Here is a 20,325-nt window from a genome sequence, read left to right as displayed (position 1 = left end):
CATGGGAGAATTCAGGTGTTTTGAGATGATAAGTACTTCTAGGGAGTGTGGGGTTAGCAGAAGTTCAGAAACATTACAACAACCATTAATGCTTTTTATGTTCTCAGATCACCTGACATGTAGCCAGTCTTAACTAGGTATCTGAGTTGAGATTCTCTCTCTCTCTCTCTCTCTCTCTCTCTCTCTCTCTCTCTCTCTCTCTCTCTCTCTCTCTCTCACACACACACACACACACGGTTTCAGAAAGTTAGTATGAATGAAGGAATATAAATGGTGTCATTAATAAGTCTTGTATTGATTATGCATTTGGGCTAATTCTTTAAGCTGAATTAAATGAAGTATATTGTTAACATTTCAAGAGTCTGTTTCTGCTTTTTTATTGGAGCTAATGAAAAATTTAGAACGACAGGCATAACTAGCGTTCTATTTCTGTTGGACAGAAGGGTTAGACTCAGATTCCCAACATCTCATGTTATGGATGACTATTTCCATTTTACAGATGAAAGAACAGAAGCAGGGGTGGGCTAAGTCACTGCTTCAGGGTCCTGACATTAATATACTGAGGAGCTGATGTTTTTCTTCAGACCTGTATGTCTCCAGAGCACACATTCTCCTCATTATATTTCCTAATTTGGGATTTTATTACAAACCATATTGGTCTGAGCCCCATCTTTCCTTTTGGCTCCAATTTCCTCCTTGCCTGTGTTGTATTATGTGTTGGCCACCTTGAAGTTTCACCAAAAGGACATCTGCCCTTGGGAAGCTTGGGGAAAGATGGCACATTGCCCTGTCCTCTGAGAAGATGCCAGGCCCAGCACCCAGCAGTTGGTGGTGGTGGGGGCTGATGAATGAGGAGCCATAGAGAAGACATTTGGGGCCATCTTGATTTAAAATTGCCCTCCATCTAATAAAAACGGAGAATCCCCAGAATTGTGGTGATCCAATTAAACCCCTAACGCAGAGGGAATAAAACAGCTATAATAATGTTATGGGCCATAAAACATTCCTATTAAACCATTTTTTATTTTAACAATTTTTATGAACTTTGTAAGTTTGATTTATAGCTTCGCCAGCCATAAAACCATCTTTCTGGGTCTTAAATTGTCAGTTCTTCTATCTCACCAAAAAAGAATTAAATGTTGAGAAGTCAAACTATAAATGAACATTAGCGCTAACGAGATTCCCTGATAGCCAGCTTTAGTAGTGGTGTTTAATTTTACCCTCCTTATAAATCTACGGAAGCCCAGGCAGTCTTTTACCCCTCTCTTTGTTAATTAAGATGATTTTCTTCTGCAGGGGCTCCAAAGACCTTTGACTTTAGGAAAGGGTAGTAAGAGGGCAGAGTGGGTAAGCCTCTTGGGTCTCCATTATTCCCAGGAGGTGCCAGTACTCACCTCCTGGTTGGAGAAGTTCTGGATTTTCCAGCTATTTGTACTATCAGCACCTAATCTATGGTTGAGGAGAGGTAAGGGGCATTAACCCTTACTCTCAAGAATTCTTGCCACCTGCAACCCAAAAATGCTCCTCTGAAAGCCTCGCAAGGGTGGGAGTATCTACTCCCAGCAAGGACAGATGACATTATTTATGATTTGTTGCTGTCTACAGCGAAAGTCACAAGGTGGCTAATGTGACCCGTTCCAAGACTAGTTGCTAATGATACCTTTCTCTTATCTCTCCGTCTCACTCTGTGTTTCTGTCTTTCTCCCACTTTCTCTGTCTCTGTCCACCCCCCCCCAGTCTCTCACTCTCTCTAATGCTGTCTCCTTACCCCACCCATATTTTGTTTTGTTTCTCTCTTTCAGTCAATAGGTGGTATAAGCCCAAGCTCAGAATACCTAGCTGGATCTGACCCCAGCTCTGCCACCACTTAGCAGTCAAACACCTTAGCCTCTCTGGGACTTGGTTGTCTCATTAGCCTCTTGGGCTAATAATCAGATCTGGCAATCACTGATGTGGTGATTATTTAAAAAAACTAAGACACATACAGGCTGAGTGAAGTACCTGTTACCCAGTGATCACTCAGCATGTGTTGATATTCATGCTGCCATTTTGAATAATAACACCAACCTTATCATCTCTTGAAGGAAGATTCCCTGCTGTCCCTGTCACTCAGAACTAGAATGTGGGAAGTGCCTTGCACTCAGTAAAGCTCAGTAAATATTTGAGGAATGAATGAATATATGGAAAACAAATGACATGACAGAATTGGAAGTGTTTTGTAAAAGGAGCACAATAAGAAAGGAATATTCTATTCTTATTGAAAGTCACAGGATGGGTAACCCAGGAATAATCTTTAGGGCATCAGAGATGGATGAAAACAAAGGCCCCAAGCTTGCCCTTCAGGAACAAAAGATTTGGTGGTTCAGATTTGTTCTCTTTTGCACTGTCTCTTTCACCTCTAATTGGTTCATTACAGTTGTACTGTATGCACTTACTGTTGTGTATATGTGTTTACATGTATGGAATTAACATGAAGTGATTTGATTTCTCTTGCTTGTATGTAAGGGAAAATCTTGAGTTTGTGCATTTGTCTCTAATTCTAGCTATCTTCATGTCCTTTCTTGTCATAGGTGTTAACTCCTGAGAATGAATGAGAAGCTCGAGGTTGGGAGAAATTATAGAAAGCCATCACCAGAGTGGGTGTTGGGCTGGAATACGCCTTCAAAACCCCAGTTCTTGTTTACACAACTTCCCTCATTTGGGGCTGAGATCCAGGTGCAGCATGAAAGATGTGCAGGGAGGAGTGCTGTGGGGTATCCCCAGTGCCCCCAGATTCTTCTGTGCTTTGAGGCACTTGGCCAGCTTCAGGGCCTCCCAGTGGCTAGTCATTGCTAGCTCAGCCTAGCCAGTCAGTCCCCCTGCAGGCCTCTCTTTGTAAGCCAGGCACATAGGAGGATATTATTAATCAAAGAGTCCCATGGGTCTTATAGCCTGAGGCACTTCATCTAGTTGGCTTAATTTTCCTCAGTGTCTCTCATTTCTAGCTCCTATCTCAGTACTTTCCCTAGATCCCAGGCTGTCTACCTGTGCTTAATCTTACAGAGACTCCCAAGCTGTGAGTGGCTCCCATGGGATTAAAGCAGGGTAGAGTGGATGCTTATATTCTTCTACTAGAATTCTTATGATTGTTCATCCATGTCTGCCAATATTAAAAACATATTCCTTGTCAATTTCTATGCTGAATCTAATCTACACACGTGCTGAGGTACCCCATACAGGTAAAAAGAAAGAACATGTAAGTAATGTTTCCAGCTACTGTGAATCTTAGGGGCTGAAGACAAGTCTGTGTCCTATTCTACAAGCCAGAGAACCAATGGCTTTAGTAAAAAGACAGACAAATGAGCACAAGGCACCTTTCTGTAGCTGTCCAGGTATAGGATTTTGCACTATGTGGTCCCTTCTACAGTTGCAGAAACACACAGGAGAAAAATGTCAAGGCAGTTAGATTTATTGTGGGGGCCCATGTTTTCTCATCTAATGGGCATTCACAGCAGAGCGTCACTGTTCCAGACCCACAGAAGAAGAAAATGGAGAGAGGAAAGTACCTTGTTGGCTTTGGAGGCCTTCTAACAGAGAGAAAAGGGGATACTCTTGGGGATGAAGGCTGCAGGGAAGTCTGCCCTCACCTGGTAGTGCATCAGCGTGTTAAGCCGCTTCCAGTCACCCTCTATCTTGGTGGTAATGTCTTCATCCTGCAACACCACTCTGGCAATCCGGCCTTGGCGCCACTCTGGGTGGAAAGGATGGTATGGGTAGCAGTGAGAGTGGCAAGGGCAGTCAGGGACACCCTGTCCATCTGTCCTCTAGAGATCTAGTAACCTTGTCTCCATTGGCTGATGTCAGTGGTAGAGCTCTGAGACATCTACAAGCAGGGCAGGGCAAGGCTGATGTGTAAGAGACTCACATCTGAGTGGACAAAGCCTAGGAGAGAAGTACTTCCCTGGTCACCTGGCCAGGACCTAGCTATGTTTCAGTGGGGGCTATGTATAAGGCAGAACTTCATATCCCATTTTCCTTGCCATCTCATGGCCTGATAGCTCTCTGGGAAGCCATGTTCTGCTCTTGCCCTCCCATGCCAATACCAGGGTTCCTACCCAGGTCCATGTCCACAGCCCTTGGCCGCTGGGAGTAGGGGACGTTCTTATATACGGCATCGAGGATCTTCTCCTTGACTTGGGTGATGGTGTCACAGTTTAACACCTTCACTGGGATCTCTGGGCTGTTCTCATTGTCAGGGTTGACGCAGTTCAGGATCTGTAAGTAGAGAATCAAGAGTGAGCTGGGCATATTTGGGAAGCAGGTGGGAAGAAGCTGCAGCCTCAGAATCTTCTTCTAAGGTTTCCTCTCCTTATAAGAAGAATAGGGAATCTCTGTCCTGAGACTTGGTTTCTTCCCTTTCTTCCTGCCATCTACTGTGAGACCTGAAGTCAAGATGTTAATCCTTTCTCAAGAAAGAGGGAATCTACTTCCTAGATGGGTTGGGGGAAGGTCAACTTGGTATGAGGCACTTGAGAAGGTTCAAGATAGATCCATGGGCATCAAGGGCTGGCCTCACATGTCCTCAAAGCATTTAGACTAGAGACCAGCACACTTGCTTTCGTTCCTTGCTAAGTATGCAGTCCCTAATGGTGAGTGAACTCTTTCTCACTCAAAATCATCTAGGGTAAACTGAGGCACACACAGCTTTTTTTTTTTTTTTGGCTCACCAGTTAAGATGAGGGAAAGTTCTGCCTTGACCTTCATGTACTTGATATGCCCTTTGAATTGCCCCAGATTGATCCCCAAGCCTCTTTTCGCTAGATGGGCTAGAAGAGAGAGTAGGGAGAGTCGCAGGTGGTACTGGGGCTGGAACCTGACATTTTTGGCTTTCTCACCAGGGTCTTGTACTCGATCTGCTGCCGGATGAGTTTGTCCTCACTCAGGGAGTAGCGGGCCTCACCAGTGATAGCATCGATGGGGCCTTTCTCCATCTGCTGCTTGATGGCACAGTACAGCATGAAGAGCGGCTCCCCAGCACATTCCTGTAGGCATCGGGGTACAGAGTTCAGACCCTGCCTGAACCTTCCTGGCTGCCTCTGCAGCCGGGGCAGAGAACCCCAGGCCTGCTTTGCTTAACAGCAGCCACATCAAGGAATCCCTGCTTCTGAAGGGCAGGTCCCCATGTTTCTAAAGCCAGGGTATGTGGTTGGCTCTGGCCCTGCTCACTCCCTCCTTCTTACCTTCAGGAACTTGTGTAGAAGGAAAGCAAACCAGTTGGTCAGCATCTTCTCAGCCACAGACTCAGTCCTGGAGAAGGGAGAGGGGTGGGGAACCAGCCTTTACACAGGGGTCTGGTGGTGATCTAGGCTTGTTGTGTGTGTAAGAGAGCACAGGGCTAAGACTGGACCCTGGCAACCCAACCAAACCAGAAATAACTGGAAATGGGACTGGCCAAGAGTGTGCTCTTTCCCATACTTAGTGGGAAGTTGGGGGGGGGGGTGTCTTTTCCCAGGATTCAACTTTCTGAGACTCTAGAAAGTCAGGACATTTCATCCTTGCTGCTCTGTGGTACCACAGACTGTTGGTGACACCTGATGCGGTCGCAAATGCTTATCCCACAGCCAGTTCCCTGCTCCCTCTGGTCTCATGATGATGAATGGAATCTGTCTGCTCCACTGTGATTTCTGCATATTCAGATACTCCATGGTGCACACCTGGTATCTGCCTCTCCAAATACTCACAGGTTGCCACCGGTTTAAACCCAGACTGGTTTATTTACTGGCTGTATAACCTTGGGCAAATCATCTGGCTTCTTTGAGTTCATTTTCTCCATCACTACATGCACACAGTTATGATATTCACACTTCCAATTGTTAGTTGAATGGGTTAACATATTGAAAATGCAAAAGGTAACATCTGGCTCCACAGTAAAACACTGGGTAAATAAGAATGATTAGTACTGTAGTTCATGTGCCCTCTAGGCCTGCAGGTAGAGAGCTATGCTTAAGAGTTTAGCCAACAGGGGGATCTGTTTCTGTAAGCACTGCCTCCTCCCCCTCCCCCACCCCGGGCTGCAGGTCTGGGAATTGGGGAAGAAACAAAGCCAAAGCACTGTGACAGACCTTGTTGATGGGGATGCCAAGGGGTATTTTAACTCCCCACACGTGGTGCAAATTATACCCTCTGGCTGAAGTAAACCCCAGGCATTTGCCAGGACCCCTTAGCAATCAGGGCTGGTAGAGAGTGACAATGGCAGGAGAAATTGCAGCTTTCTCTCCGGGCCCTCCCAGCACCCTCTCCCAGCATTGTGTTTGAGATTAGCTCTAATTTAAATACAACAGTCCTTAATGAAAGCTTCCAATGCTCAGAATGGCAGGATGGGGGCTCAATGCTTATAAAACAAAGCCACCCATGTGGGGTCTGAAAACCCAAGACCTGTGAGCAAAGGTACAGGAAAAGTGAGTGGAGGTGACAGATTCAACCCTTGCGGCTCAGAGCCCTAGATCTGGCACTCCATGACTTCAACTGAGGGTGGGTGCAGGAGACAGAGGGTCTCTAAAATCTGTGCCCTGCCAGAAAAGTGGCATCTCAGGCAGTTGGTATATGCTAGCAATTTCAAGCCAGGAAGCTGGGACCCAAACTTGCTCTCAATCTCTAGCCCAGCATGTCTATCAGATCTAAGTATGATGATGGGAAATGGTTTGCCTGTGCTGTCCAATATGGTGGCCACCAAACACAGGGTGTCTGGACACTGGGAATGTGTCCAGCAAGATGGAGAAATTGAAGTGTACATTTCATTTTTGTTAACAGTGGCTACCATGCTGGGGCACACAGCTCGAGAAGCAGAGGGAGGGGCATAGACTAAGAGACAGGTATTACTCTTATCTTGTTTATGAGGAAACCAAACTGTTGGGATTAATGAGTCCTGGCCTTCAGTTGCTTTTCCCTCCTAGAGCCTTCTAATATAAGTTATTGGAAGCTGTGCCTAGTTAGAGGATCAGAGGATCACCTGTTGACCACTAACTGCAGTGTATTTAAGTCTACATGGTGTTAATAAAGATGGGCTTTCTGAACCAGTGTTTGGGAGCTGCGTGTGTCAGTCTGCATCTGGGTCTGTAAACTCAACCCCCAGCCCCTTTCCCGAAGCTTGGTTACTGGGTACCAGCACACAGAGCGCAGACATGGGGGCGCGGCACCAAACCACTTTTAAAAGGCAGCTTCCCTGGTGTGAGGTCATAGAGACAAGAAATAGGAAAAGCATTCCTGTTGAGTCCCAAGACAGGGCTGGCTATGCGCTTGGGTTAGAAGCCGCCCGGTTTCCCAGGACCAGCAGAAGATCACCTTCCATACTGGGTTGACGGGAGGACACATGCAGCCCTGCACGGAAGCTATTTCTGGGGGGTGAGGACATCCAGGGTCTATCTGACAAGGTGTCCTGTCTATAACTGCCATTCCCCTGCTGCGGGTCAGACCTGCGGAGAAGAAGCTTGGGGTGGTTCTTGTTCTCCAGGTTCTTGTCGATGAGGTCAGACAGTAGCTGCTTGAGGACATCTGTGGCATATTCCAGGCGGCCCTGAAGGCCTGTCATGATGAGAGAAGCCACATTGCCGCGGTCACGCATGGAGAAGCTGCGCTGCAGCTCCAGTGTGCGAATGAAGGTCAACAGGAAAACCTTGTTGTTGATGAGCTGGGCGAAGAGCTTCAGGGCTTTCTCCACGGGCTGCTGTCCGTTTCCCTGTACCTGGGGTATGCAGGAGGACCTTCAGGGGGCAGACTCTGATGTCTACCCAGGCCCTAAGACCTGATGGTGATGATGCCTGCTGTAAGACCCTCTGCACGAGGGCTGCAGTCATTTCGTCCCCCAACTCAGACTCCCCCTGCTTATTTATTTCCCCTCAATTTTCTCTGCCTTGACTCATTCTCTTGAGTAAACAAACAAATATATGAATAAGTTCAAGGTCATTTTTAAGCCTTTTTTTAATCCATGCTGATTTGGTAAAATTTTAATTAACTCGGCATTTAATCAGAAAATGACGAACCATGAGACCCTCCCTGATGGTCCTACTGCTGTGATGCTGTTAAAACTCCTGATCCTTTCCCCTCATCATCCGACTCCTGCCCCCTGGATTTGCTGGGAACCCCTAGCCTGTGTCATTGGAAAACAGGCAGTACCTCCAGCTCCCGCAGAACAGGGTGGTCCTCAATGCCTGGGAATAGAACTCGCATGGCATAGGTGCGGTAGTCCAGGTAAGGGATTCCTGACCGGTCCAGGTCGCTGGTTAGCTCATTAATGTCTGTCTGAAGCTCCGCAAACGCTGTGAGAATGGGTGAAGACAGGGAAGCTCAGAAGATGCTCAAGTCAGGGGAGAGGACAGAGAGAAAAGCCTGTCTGCAGGAGGAAGGAAACTGGGGTACAAAGGCAGCAGGACAGAGGGTGTGATAAGAAAGGAGTCCTGGACTGTTGCTGTGAGTTGTTTACTATAGGATTTTAAGGACCTCCCAAAGGCATGGTCTCCAACTTGGAGCTACTAGAGGTGGTAGGAATTGAAAGAGGTGGAACCTGAGGGAGATGTTAGGGAAGGGGATTTGTGAGACTCTGGATATCCCTCTTGGCTGCATACTTTATCCACTGTAAGCAGCCTTACCACAGGCCTAGTAACAACAGGACTGAATAATACATAGAAAAATTCCAAACTGAGCCAAAATAACTTTAAAAAATATGTGTATGTATGCAGGTGAATAGATATGTGACATCTTCAGAAACACAATCTACCACCTTTGAGACATGTTCTCATTAGTGTGGAGTTCACAACTTAGGCTAAACTGGCTGGCCAGTGAGTCCTATAGATCCTCCTGTCTCTGCTTTCCCTGTGCTGTAATTATAAGCACATGCCACATGCCCGGCATATTTTTATGTGAGTTACAGGCATCAGTTTCAGGTCCTCACACATGTGACTGTGCTACCTCCTGGACCTCCTCTTTTCTGCTTACTAGGTGATTACCTCCAGGATTTATTATAGTAAATGGAATCTGGGTAACATAGTGTGATGAGGAGACAGGCAATTTTTATGTCTTCTATGCTTATTTGTAGTTTTTTACTTCTGTATTTGCAGAGGTGGCTAAAATGTAGAGAAGAGAGTATCATGACTTCAGTCCTTTGGAGGTGTCAGAAGCAAGGGGAGGGCAGCAGGAGTTTGGCAAAGGTCAGAATAGCAAATTGATCTCTGTCCTAGGAAGATGAGCAGAGATATGGCAATCCTGGAAGGCCTTGGCTATCAAATGCTCAATCTACAGGTGACTCCAGGCAATGAAGGGCTCCCAGGTGTCTCCCTGACTTCCCAGGTCAGAGGTAATTCTTCAGGCTTTGTGCTGTGGTTTGAGGAAGGTGGGAGGGTTCTGATCCATCTCTTCCAGCACAATTTTTCCCCATTGTCCAACAGTTGCTTGCTTGTGAAAAGCCACTTGCAGCAAAAGGGAAAATGTTTTGATTCCTAACTGAGATGTTTACCCAGTCAGCCTGCCAGGTCCTCAACCCGAGAGAATGCCAGGTATACATGTCACCCTGTGGATGTGTCTGCGTGGGAGATGAGAGGAAACACAATCTCCACTCCTACACACATTCACACCCAAGGCTGCCAACAAGCATGGCCTTTGGAGCATTTATTCTATAATAGTGATAGAAAACAAATCCTAGGAGATGGTAGGCCAGGACGGAGGTAGGGTTCTCCTACTTTCCTTGCTGTGGCTTCCATATAGTGCAAAGGTACCTCTGTGAATATCAGTAAAGGGATAGACACTGGCAATTAAAGAATCTGGTCAGAGATGGTAAGGCCTGACAAAATCTCACTGTGATGGCATACAAGTCCAGAGGGGGAGCCAGCTGGCCAAATTGTGGGTTGGACTGGAGTAAAGCAGGGAGAATGAGCAATGCCAATAGACCTGTTTCCTCACTCATGAGTCTCCCCCTAGGTCTTCTCTAACCCCAGGGACAGGGGAAGCTCCTGGGAAAGAGTGAAATATGAAGGCTTATGGGAGAAGGATAGGAATAAAGTCCGGGTCTTATATGTAAGAAGGGTAATGAGATTAATGAAGAAGAAAGGCTCCAGAAAGCGAGGATATACTTGCACTCACCTTCTTTGCACTCCAGGGCCACCCTAGACTCCAGGTTGTCCATCTGCATTTGTAGGCGCTTGAGCGTGAGGTCATTTTCCCTAGACTTGCGCTTGTAAGCGATGAGGACAATGATGACGATGATAAGGAGGAGGCTTCCGCCAGCCGCGATGCTGATGATGGCTGGCAGGGTCAGCAAGCTGTCGGAGATGACACTCACCGAGCCAGGTGAGAACACCATCCCACCCACGTGAACCTGTGCATTGTACACACAGATACACATAATGCACACAGGTGTAGAGCCCTGGCATGCCGTCACAGCCTACAGTACTACGGTGTGAGGAACGACTACAGTATTACGGTGTGAGGACAGACTACAACCGCACAGTTCATATTTGGATACTGAGCAGTTCCCTGGGATCTGTCTTCCTATTTATGTTCCCAACTGCTATCCATTTTAGTGTAGGGTGTGCAGAGGAGGAAACGTGGGAAGGCATGAGTCAGGCGATGAGATGAAACGGAATCTTTCTTCGTGCGTGCATGGTAAGGCCGGGCAGAGGAAAGAGACAGAAGAGGGTTCACTCACCATAACCTTGTGCTGCCCAGTGAGGTTGGGAGGTTCACAGAGCAGCTGCGTCTCAGACACAGTGACTGCACAAGGCGTCTCTCCAATCATCACTGTGTAGTTGAGTTTGGCCCCTCCAGAGGCAGGAGGGCAGAGATTTTTGCCCTGTAAAAAACCAGGTGTCTTAATGAGGAGAATTGGCATATGCAAGCAGAAATTAATTGCTTACTTAAAAAGAGATAAAGGAGCCAGAGTGGGGCAGCAATGTAAAAATCAATAAATGCCTTCATGTCAGGTTTTCTTTTAAATTTTTTATTTAAAAGTTTTTTTTTTAAACATACCAACCAGAGTTCCTCTTCCATCTGCACCCTACCATGAGTCCACTCCTCAGAAAGGGGAAGGTCTTCCATGGGGAGCCATAAAAGTCTGTCATATCAAGCTGAGACAGGACCAAGCCCCTCCTCACTGTATCACAACTGGGCAAGGTATCCCTCCATAGGAAATGGGCTCTAGTGATAAATCCTGGTCCCACTGCCAGTGTGGCCCCACAGACTGATCAACCACAGAACTGTCACCCACATTTAGAGGGTCTAGTTAGGTCCTATGCAGGTTCTGCAGCTGTGAGTCTGGAGTCAATGAGCTCCCACTAGCTCAGGTCAGCTTTCTCTGTGGGTTTCCCCATCATAATCTTGACTCCTTTGCTCATATAATCTCTCCTCCCTCTCTTTGCATGTTAGGTTTTTAAGGGAGACTTCAACCAGCCACGGAGTAAAGGAGACAAAAAAAAAATGGCAGAGTGGGATGTTTGGGGAAGAGGAAGGGAAGAGGACAAAACACTGGATGAATAAAGATGGAGGGCAGGACACATGGGATTTAAAGGGCAGGTGGGGCACAACAAAATTCCTGGATGCTACCACCTGGAGAGTTAGCCTCCTTAAGAGGGAAGGGCCTGCAGCTCTCTCTCCCACCACTACCCAGGCTTCTCCCCTCCATTCGTGTTTCCTACCTTCAGGATGATGGGCGAGCCTGGTTTCTGATCCAAGATTCCAGTGGGGCTGAGCAGTTCAAAAGTTGGGTTGGGATAATAGATGAACTTGGTGTCATTATAGATGAGTAAGGACTGGACATTGTTAAAGACAAAGCCAAACTCATCTGGCCGTTCCACAGTGTCCAGGCCTGGACGGTAGTCACTGGTCAGAGAAGGTGCCAGACAGGTCAGCGTGGTTGTGTTTACCACTGTACACACCTAGGAGGCAGGAAGACACATTCTGAGCACCTGGTGGGTGAAGGTGGGTCTATCATCTCCTCTTACCCTCTGAGGTGAGGATGCCTTTAACCCTGCTCATTTATTCACTGACACTGTTTTGAGCACCTGTTTTCTGGCAGACACTGGGCTGAGAGTCTGGTGTACAGGATGAAGTAGTCTCGAGGGACAGCTCTAGATTAATTAAACAAGCATTGTAAGCTGGTCCACAGAGAGCCTGCGGCAGCACAGGGCAGGATACTGTGAAATGCATGAATGGGTGAGGAACACTCTGGTGGGGAGAACCAGATGCTCTGGGAAGTCTGTGGGTTCGCATGGCCTGAAGCAGCATTCATGAAAGATTTCCCTCATCTGAAGAACGGGAGGCTTCCCTAGGCCAGAGAGGGACAGTGCGGGGACAAGCTTCAGGTGAAGAGCACAGCAATGGAAAGGTCTGGGGTTGAGGATGTGAGACTGTTTGAAGGAAAGGACAGCTGCAGTGAGGGGGTACGTGTGGGGTGTGTGTCGGTGTGTGGCGTGGGGTTTGTGTTGGTATGTGGTGTGGGGTGTGTGTCAGTGTGTGGTGCGCTGTGTGGGGTGTGGTGTGTGTCAGTGTGTGGTGCGCTGTGTGGTGTGTGGTGTGTGTCGGTGTGTGGTGTGGTGTGTGGGGTAGGGTGTGTGTCAGTATGTGGTGTGGGGTGTGTGGTGTGGGGTGTGTGGTGTGTGTCGGTGTGTGGTGTGGTATGTGGTGTGGTATGTGTTGGTGTGTGTCAGTGTGTGGTGCGCTGTGTGGGGTGTGGTGTGTGTCGGTGTGTGGTGCGCTATGTGTGGTGCGCTGTGTGTCGGTGTGTGGTGTGGTGTGTGGGGTAGGGTGTGTGTCAGTATGTGGTGTGTGGTGTGGTGTGTGGTGTGATGTGGGGTGTGTGGTGTGTGTCGGTGTGTGGTGTGGTATGTGTTGGTGTGTGTCTGTGTGATGTGCGTATGGGTGTGGTGTGGTGTGGGGCAGGAAGTGGTGAGATGAGCAGGTTGTACCTTGCGTGGTGTTCAGCTAATGTTTCAGGACAAAGTGATAAGAAAACAGGGGCCTGCCTCCCACTTAAGATCTTAGGGTCTTTCTGCCTTTTCTCTAGCCATGTTCTCCTCCATCTGCACTGGGGTGCTCATGTGATCCCTTGTCTCTTGATAGACCTCTGGTCTGCTATCAAATTCTACTGGGCTGGCCCTGCTTAGCAGTGGGTTATTCTCTCCGGCAGTGGTTGGTTCAGAGGTTCAGACAGCAGCCAACCAAAGAAACTACGAATAGACTGACGGAAGAGGATTAGGGAAGAAAGCAGGTCCCAGCTTGCCCTCCAACTTTTACTCTGTCTGTATGTACCACAGTTAGCTCAGTTTCACTGTGGGAGCTGGGCTGTCATAGAAACAGCTTAGGACACCTTTAATAAGAACTCTAGTACATCCTGCTTAGCAGTGTGTGTGTGTGTGTGTGTGTGTGTGTGTGTGTGTGTGTGTGTGTGTGGTCCACATACACACACCCAGGCTTTAGGACGAGAAACAGGTCCCTGTGTGAAACAGCTGACAGTAACACAGTAAAGAGCTGAATGTAAGTGGTTTCTTTTCCTGGGAATCCCACATCAGTTGATATGTAGAAGTGACGTCAGAACTTCAAACCTAAGCCTTAACTCTCCCTCACAAAGCAGCTTCCCGGTGACTCCTCTGCTGTGCTAGGGATCAGTTTCCATTCCTGTCCTTTTCACTGTACACTTCAGCAGCCCCTTTCCAACTTAATGTCCATGTCGTGGTGTAGCTGGAGACACCGAGGCACAGGAAAAGCGACAGGTGCTGTTAATTAAGTACAGTTGAGTTAGAATCAAATTCCTAGTTCTACAAGGAAGACTCCCAGCTCAGCGTGATTCTCCATTGCTGTGGCATCTTCCTCCTTATCGGCTCGGTTTCCATAGACACAAATGAAGCTCCCGTGTGAATAAGAAAATCAGTTCTAAACAAGAGAGCTCTGTGTGTTGCCTGCCCTTCTTCATCACACTTTGCTTGTCAACATCCCTATGCATTTTGAGACTTTGTGCCAGCCTTTTTCACTGCTACTGGGAGATTGGAACGCAAGGAAAAGGATAACCCTATGTAGGGTAAGGCTAGGCTGGGGCCCAAATGGACCAGAAGGGCAAAGCATTTCCTTTCCTCATCCTGTAAACAGAGGCATAGTACTGTGGGGTTGTATTCTAGGGACACTGCCTTCCATCCAGGCCTGAGAGCCTGATTACTTCCAGGCAGGTCACTATGTAGGCCTCGGGCCTTACAACTTTCCAGATGGTGGAACTATATTTTAGTTCCTGGAAATACTGCACTATTTCCATATTTCCATAGCTACTGTGTGTAGCTATGGTGGCAGTGAGGAGATAGTCCTTAAGATGTAGATGAATCCAAAGGGAGGGGAGAGAGAGACCACACCTGGGCCTGTGACTTTTGCAGGATGTTAGGTAAGAAGGAAGCTCTTGCTCATTTTCTCCTTGAGGACGAGAGCTGTAGCTTTTGGGAGTCCCTTGTCTGCCTCATGCCAATATCATAGCATTCTCTCTATACTATATTTACATTTCATTTTGTGTAGATTTGTGTTTTATTATATTGATCCTGCTAACTGGAGAGGGACTCTTCCCTAGCTTGTCCAATTCCTTGAGACAGCAAAAATCTTGCTACCAGCCAGCATTCCTTGTATGCAGAAACAAACAGCAGAGACAGCCCTCACCCAAACCACCTCATGTCATACAACCTTATGCCCTAAACATCCCAAATGGCTGGTCCTGGTTGTACCAAGCAGCCAGAAACAGCCTCTCATGTCTCAGAGGCGACAGAGATACACCAATCAATCCTCTGGCCCTGGGGCACCTGAGCTAGAGCTTGCTTTTTCTTCTGTCTCTGCATGAAGGAACCAGTGTTCTGCCTTGGCATGGGCTCCCTTCTCTTAAGAATTGATCTGTGAGTTTCATTCTGTTTGGTCACGTTGGAATGATAACAAAATCTGTATTTTAAGAACCATATTTAACTTTTTGAGAGCAGACGGTTTATCTACCTTAGGTATGAGGTCAAGGCTCCTATTCCTAACACCCTGGGCTCCAGAAACTTGACAGAACAGCAGTGATTGGGAGCCCAGAGAAGACTTAGCCATCAGTAGATAGACAGGGTCCAGGCTCTTTCCAGGAGGATTCTGTACTTAGATGTAGGGAGCATGTGTTTACTTAGCCAAAATTGCTGAGCATCTGTACCATGATGGGAAGTCAGTCCCATGAACATCTCACATGGTCAAGTTATGAAGAGTCTGGAATCTAGCATGAACTTTCCTCAAATCACTTGTGACTGGAGGCAAGTCATCTACCCATCTGGCCTAAGTCTCTCTGCTATGCAAGGAAGGTGTGGGAACCTGATGATCCTCAAGACATTTCTTGGTCCAGCCTAGCATTCTGTTATTTTGTGCACCTCTGTTTTCCAAGGAAGATTCAGCAGGCTGGACATGTGTCAGGGATAAGAGGAGAGACATCATTTTACATTTTGCATGTCCATCTTGGCTTCACCAGTATCTCAAAGGTCACAGAGTAATGGCAGTAATTCATAGTAATAATAATGGTCATCACAGCATGTTCTGTACTATAATTATGAATACAATAACGTTCACAAAATGATGGCTGAAAAGAGCGAGACTGTGCTGCAGGAACAAACTGGAAACTTTTCAATAACTTATCTGACATTCTGTTCTTATCAGAATAGAACTTTTTGGAAAATCACAGAAATCCATAGCTGAAATGAATGTATTATGCAGCCATGCAGAGGAGTGCAGAAGCTGTGATCATCTTGCCAGCAGGCCAGAATTCTCTGTCTGCAGTAGCTGACATTAAGTAAAAACATTAACTCTATGGCTGGCCTGTTCTGAAACTGGAAAGCAAGCCTTTCAGCCATTTACCTGTGAGGAGCACAGGATCCCAGAAGTTAAAGACTTGATCAGAGCCACATAGCTCTTAAACGGCAGAGTCTTGCTTCCAATACAGAAATTCCTAGATGTGGAGTAAGAACTTCTTTCCATCTCCTATACTGCTTCTCATTTAGTCTTTAAGTGAACATTTTCACTGAAGTGAGCATTACCCTTTTGTGCTCTGTCAAACTCAGCAGCCAACCCTTTTAGACCCCTGCTATACCATCTTCTGAAATTATACTGCTATCCCATTAGTTTCTTGGAGGCTCAGTTGTTTGGAACTGTAACTAACTGTAACTGAAGAGTCAGGTCTTCAGTCAAGTTCCCTGTCTAGTGATCAGGTATATCCATATGTCTTTTGCCTAGCTCCTGGCCTTGTACGACGTGGGCAAAGAGGCATGGTTCCTGAGGTTAGGGAATGGAAGAACAAAGGTTACTCACATTGACAGATTCTTTGCCATTAAACTTGACTCGGATCTTTGGCTCCTGAATGACATCCAAATTGAAGCCTGTGACAGTTAGGGGTGTGTGGCCACTGGGAACAAGTAGAAACTAGGTTAAGTAAAACTCCCTTAAATTTAGTACAGTGAACTTCAACCATTGGAATACCTGATATGAGCCAGACTTGGGCTGTAAGGCCTTTGCAACCTCTTCTCCCTCTGGGTGAGTCCTGTTAACCTCACCTCCCTCCAGATACAATCCACCAACCTCACTGTCCTTCAGAGGATGTGTCCCGCCAACCTCATATCCCTCCAGATGTACCTCTCCAATCTCACGCACCTAGTGATGCTCCACTCTGGCTCAATGCGTTGGACCCGAGGGTCATCTATGTATTCAAACTGCAGACTGCTATCGATCCGGGCTCTGTCAACACTCACGGAGACAGGGACTGGTCCCAGTCCATTGGAGGATGGGGGTGAAACACAGACAATCTCATTCATGGACCTCCTGATGGGAAAACAGAGAAGGGTTAAGAAAAAAAGAGATGGGCATGAGCTATCTTGAAAGGCATGTTCCTTATCCCATGTGTGGCCCATGACTCATTATGCTGTTTTCTTATTTTCTGTGATACAGAAATATCCTTCACTGGTGTCCGTCAGTACTTTCCTTTTACCTTAGCTGGATTAGGAAGAGAGCACAGTAGAAGGGATACTTAGAGAACATGGGCTGAAACAAGGCTCTACTGGATTTTGGAGAACTCTTTCTGGATTTTTCTAGAATCTAAACTCTAGTCAGGTTGTCAATACATAGTCACATAATACCAGCCCCTATTATGATAAACACATGGGGCTTTTCTTGCAGAGTTAATAGTGAAAAACTCTCAGGTGGTCAACATTGGGCAAACTGGGGCCTCACCCATAGATTTCTTTAGAATCCTCCTGGAGTCTGCATCTTTATGGTTCATGGGTTCATGGGTTCATGGGCTGACAGTATTAGATTTTTTTTTTCATTTGTTTGTTTTAATGCTCAGGAGATCATCCTGAGGACAAATTTGTTCTTAACTTGCTGAGACCATGTGACCTCCATAAGTCCCAAGTCCTTACAGTGAAACTCAGCCAGGGAAGCTACTGGGATTTTTCCTCATTTCTTCTGATAGCCCTTCCTTCCAGTTCCCTATAGATGTTACCAACTCCTCTGATCTATAGGACATAAACTGATAAGTGGCATACATTTCTAACAATGGCTGGTATGGGCCATTGTTTGGGCCAAGGAAAGGACCAATGACAAGGAGGCAATAGGCATGTCAAGCCAACAAGAATACATCATCTTTCAAGATTAACTTACCCATCGAATTTGCAGGTCTGATTGCCCAGGTACACTGCCACACTGCTCCCAGCACCAAGGTAATGGCCTGTGATGGTCACCTTGGTACCTCCTGACTCTGGTCCCCGAATGGGGCTGAGTGACAGCACAGAAGGGTTCTTTGAAAAGAAGAGAAACATCCACAGCTTAGGTCCAAGGCTAGACCTAACAGTAAAAGGGATCATCATCATGCTGGGAGCTAAGGTACTTTTCCTGCTCTTTGTAGTTTCAAACATCATTGCTTTGTCTGGAGGTCTGTTCAGGGAAGGTGAAGGGCTGCCATACACTGGGATTAATTAACTCCCTGGGGAGTCTTATACTCACAACACTGAAGGGAAGCTGACATGACACTGACTAATTTATCAATTAGTTTGAAAATTGAAAACAATTTGAAAATGCTGCTTAATATAGAGCCTATCCTGATTTCTTTGGCACAAAATCAATAGGACTGAGTAAAATGTTCTTGCTTAAGTTTGGCAGCTGATAGACTGTAGCCTGTATAAATGGTCCATATATATGTCCTCTTGTCCTGCCCTAAGCACTGAGGACTTCTGGTACCATCAGTAAATGTTAAACATGGCCATTCTGACCCTTACTGGTGGATGAGACTATCACTTGCTGGCATGCTCACTAAGTTGTACATTAAGCTACAGCTTAAAAATTTTTTCTAGCCTATTACACACTAAGGAGTTGACCTAAACCAGAAAGAATTGCTTCTGCCTAGAGGGCAGTGGTGTGGAAAACATTTTTGTTTGTTTGTTTATGTTTTTGTTATCTTGTTAGATAGTCTCCCCAGATAGCTAGTTAGATAGCTCAGGCTGGCCTTGACTTTGAGTGAGACCCTCCTATCTTCACCTCCTGAGGGCTGGGATCAAAGGCACTGGGCTTCACACGTAGCTTGGGAAGTGAATTTAACTTAGTGAGTGGATTCTAATCTGTACCAACTCTTCACTATCCATGGGCCTGAAGTGGGTCCTGGGATTATTTTGAATTTCAGTTTGCTCCCTTGTCCATTGAGGAAGGTAAGATGGGCCCTTCCCAGTTGTGATATTTACAACTTCCTCCCTATCTTTTCTCTTTGCTCCCCTCCTCCTCAACCCCCCCCCCCCAGAAGGAAATGAAGCATAGTGGCTGCAGACAGGCCAATCTGAGAGAGAAAAGTACAAGGGAAAAGGTAGCGATGCCAAAATTAGAACATGGGCCTAGAAGCTCTCGACAAGGTAGTAAAACACTTTTAGGGGAAAAGAATTTTGTGGTTTAATGATTTTTCAACACTCTTAGCAAGGCTGATTTGACCCAATTCGCTGTCCTTAACACTTTTTAATGAAGTACTCAATGTGGAAAGGTTGGTAAGTTTTAGAAAAGGAACTTAAGGGTCCCAACACAATGTATTGATTCAGGATGAATTGAACCTAGGCAGACTCCAGGGCCTCAGAAACAATTTATTGATTTGGCATGAGTTTAGTGCCAGCCTCACAGGAAGCCTTGGCACCAAAACTGCCTGTTGTTTGAACACAATGAAATGTCTTTGGTCGAGATGCATATGTATGTGTAACCATACTGACACATAGAACTGTCAGCTTTTATTTTCCCTCTCCTGGTCGTGAACACAGAGGTATGTCTCTGCCAGATCACAGTGACTCTTCTAACTCTTCCCTTAAAATATCTCATCAAAAACCAAAGCATATGAATAAATATAAATTAGTTAATTAGTCTATCCTCATTAGGCTGAAATTAGACAACAATGTCACACTGGAGGAACAAAAGGGAACCCAGTTTTCCATCTAGAATCCTTTTTCTAAGAAAGCCCCATTTAGAGCTCTGAACTATGGTTCTCTGGGACTCTGGGACTCCAAAGTCTCTGGTTTTTCTTTGGTTTGCTTAAAGTCACACGTGACTATTTAACCCCAGAAATCAGGCTTCTAAGCAGGGAGGTAAAAAATTTCCTTTTATTGGTTGCCAAAGTTTGCCTGGCTGGGAGGGGCAAATGAGATTTTTCTAGAAGTCTGGAGCAAATAAATGTGTATCCTTGCTGGCTGTGGTCAGCTGTGGGACCTAGCCTTGGTCCCAGTACTTACCACGAAAGTGTATTGCTGGTGGGAATTTGTCATGAACTCTTCATTGCATTCCCCAATGCACAGGCGTACAGGCCCAGATGTAGCGCCCATAGGGGCATGGCCCATCTCACAGACGATCCTGAGAAGACAGCACACCTTCCAGTGAGAGGCTTGACAAGGCCACAATCGCTACTCATTTGCTCAGCAGCGAGTGATCCTTGTCAAAGCAGTGATGATTGTCTTGCCTTAGGGCTAGACCATGGTTCAGTTTAGTACCCATGTGACCATTGGTATAGTTCTGGCTGCCTGGGCTTCATCTCATCTGCACAGTGAGAGGTTAGATGTGATTATATATAAAAAGCTGTGGGTGCTTCTGATATACCATGTAGCTTAATTCTACTATCATTCCCATGAGCATCTAGTGCGGGGTCTCACCATGGATCATTTCTAGGATTGGTGGAATAAATGATGGAGGGGCAGTACTTAGTTGGTGTTTTCTGCTATGCAGCAAGCCAGCAACATAGCAGCTCTCCCTAAGAGCACAAGTGAGTGATTATTTGTCACACTGGCTGATTCGGCTGTAGTCTCTTTT

At 46.4% G+C, this 20,325-nt stretch overlaps 1 protein-coding gene across 1 annotated transcript in view; it reads right to left on the bottom strand.

Annotated features, from left to right (window-relative positions):
* Positions 1-20,325, bottom strand: part of Plxna2 (plexin A2) — a 196,998-nt gene that overhangs the window by 6,968 nt on the left and 169,705 nt on the right. The window contains exons 14-26 of the mRNA XM_075989535.1: positions 19,755-19,872; positions 17,659-17,795; positions 16,654-16,821; positions 16,315-16,408; positions 11,661-11,900; positions 10,676-10,819; positions 10,111-10,345; positions 8,152-8,294; positions 7,452-7,720; positions 5,220-5,286; positions 4,875-5,021; positions 4,095-4,254; positions 3,627-3,730 (exon numbers count right to left, since the gene is read on the bottom strand). Coding sequence (XP_075845650.1) covers positions 3,627-3,730; positions 4,095-4,254; positions 4,875-5,021; positions 5,220-5,286; positions 7,452-7,720; positions 8,152-8,294; positions 10,111-10,345; positions 10,676-10,819; positions 11,661-11,900; positions 16,315-16,408; positions 16,654-16,821; positions 17,659-17,795; positions 19,755-19,872 — 2,026 coding nt within the window. The remainder of the gene's footprint in view (positions 1-3,626; positions 3,731-4,094; positions 4,255-4,874; positions 5,022-5,219; positions 5,287-7,451; positions 7,721-8,151; positions 8,295-10,110; positions 10,346-10,675; positions 10,820-11,660; positions 11,901-16,314; positions 16,409-16,653; positions 16,822-17,658; positions 17,796-19,754; positions 19,873-20,325) is intronic.

Source organism: Microtus pennsylvanicus, chromosome 10 (assembly GCF_037038515.1).
Source record: "Microtus pennsylvanicus isolate mMicPen1 chromosome 10, mMicPen1.hap1, whole genome shotgun sequence".
NCBI lineage: Eukaryota > Metazoa > Chordata > Mammalia > Rodentia > Cricetidae > Microtus > Microtus pennsylvanicus.
The sequence above is the reverse complement of the archived record's forward strand: the minus strand, read 5'-3'. Positions and strand labels throughout refer to the sequence as shown.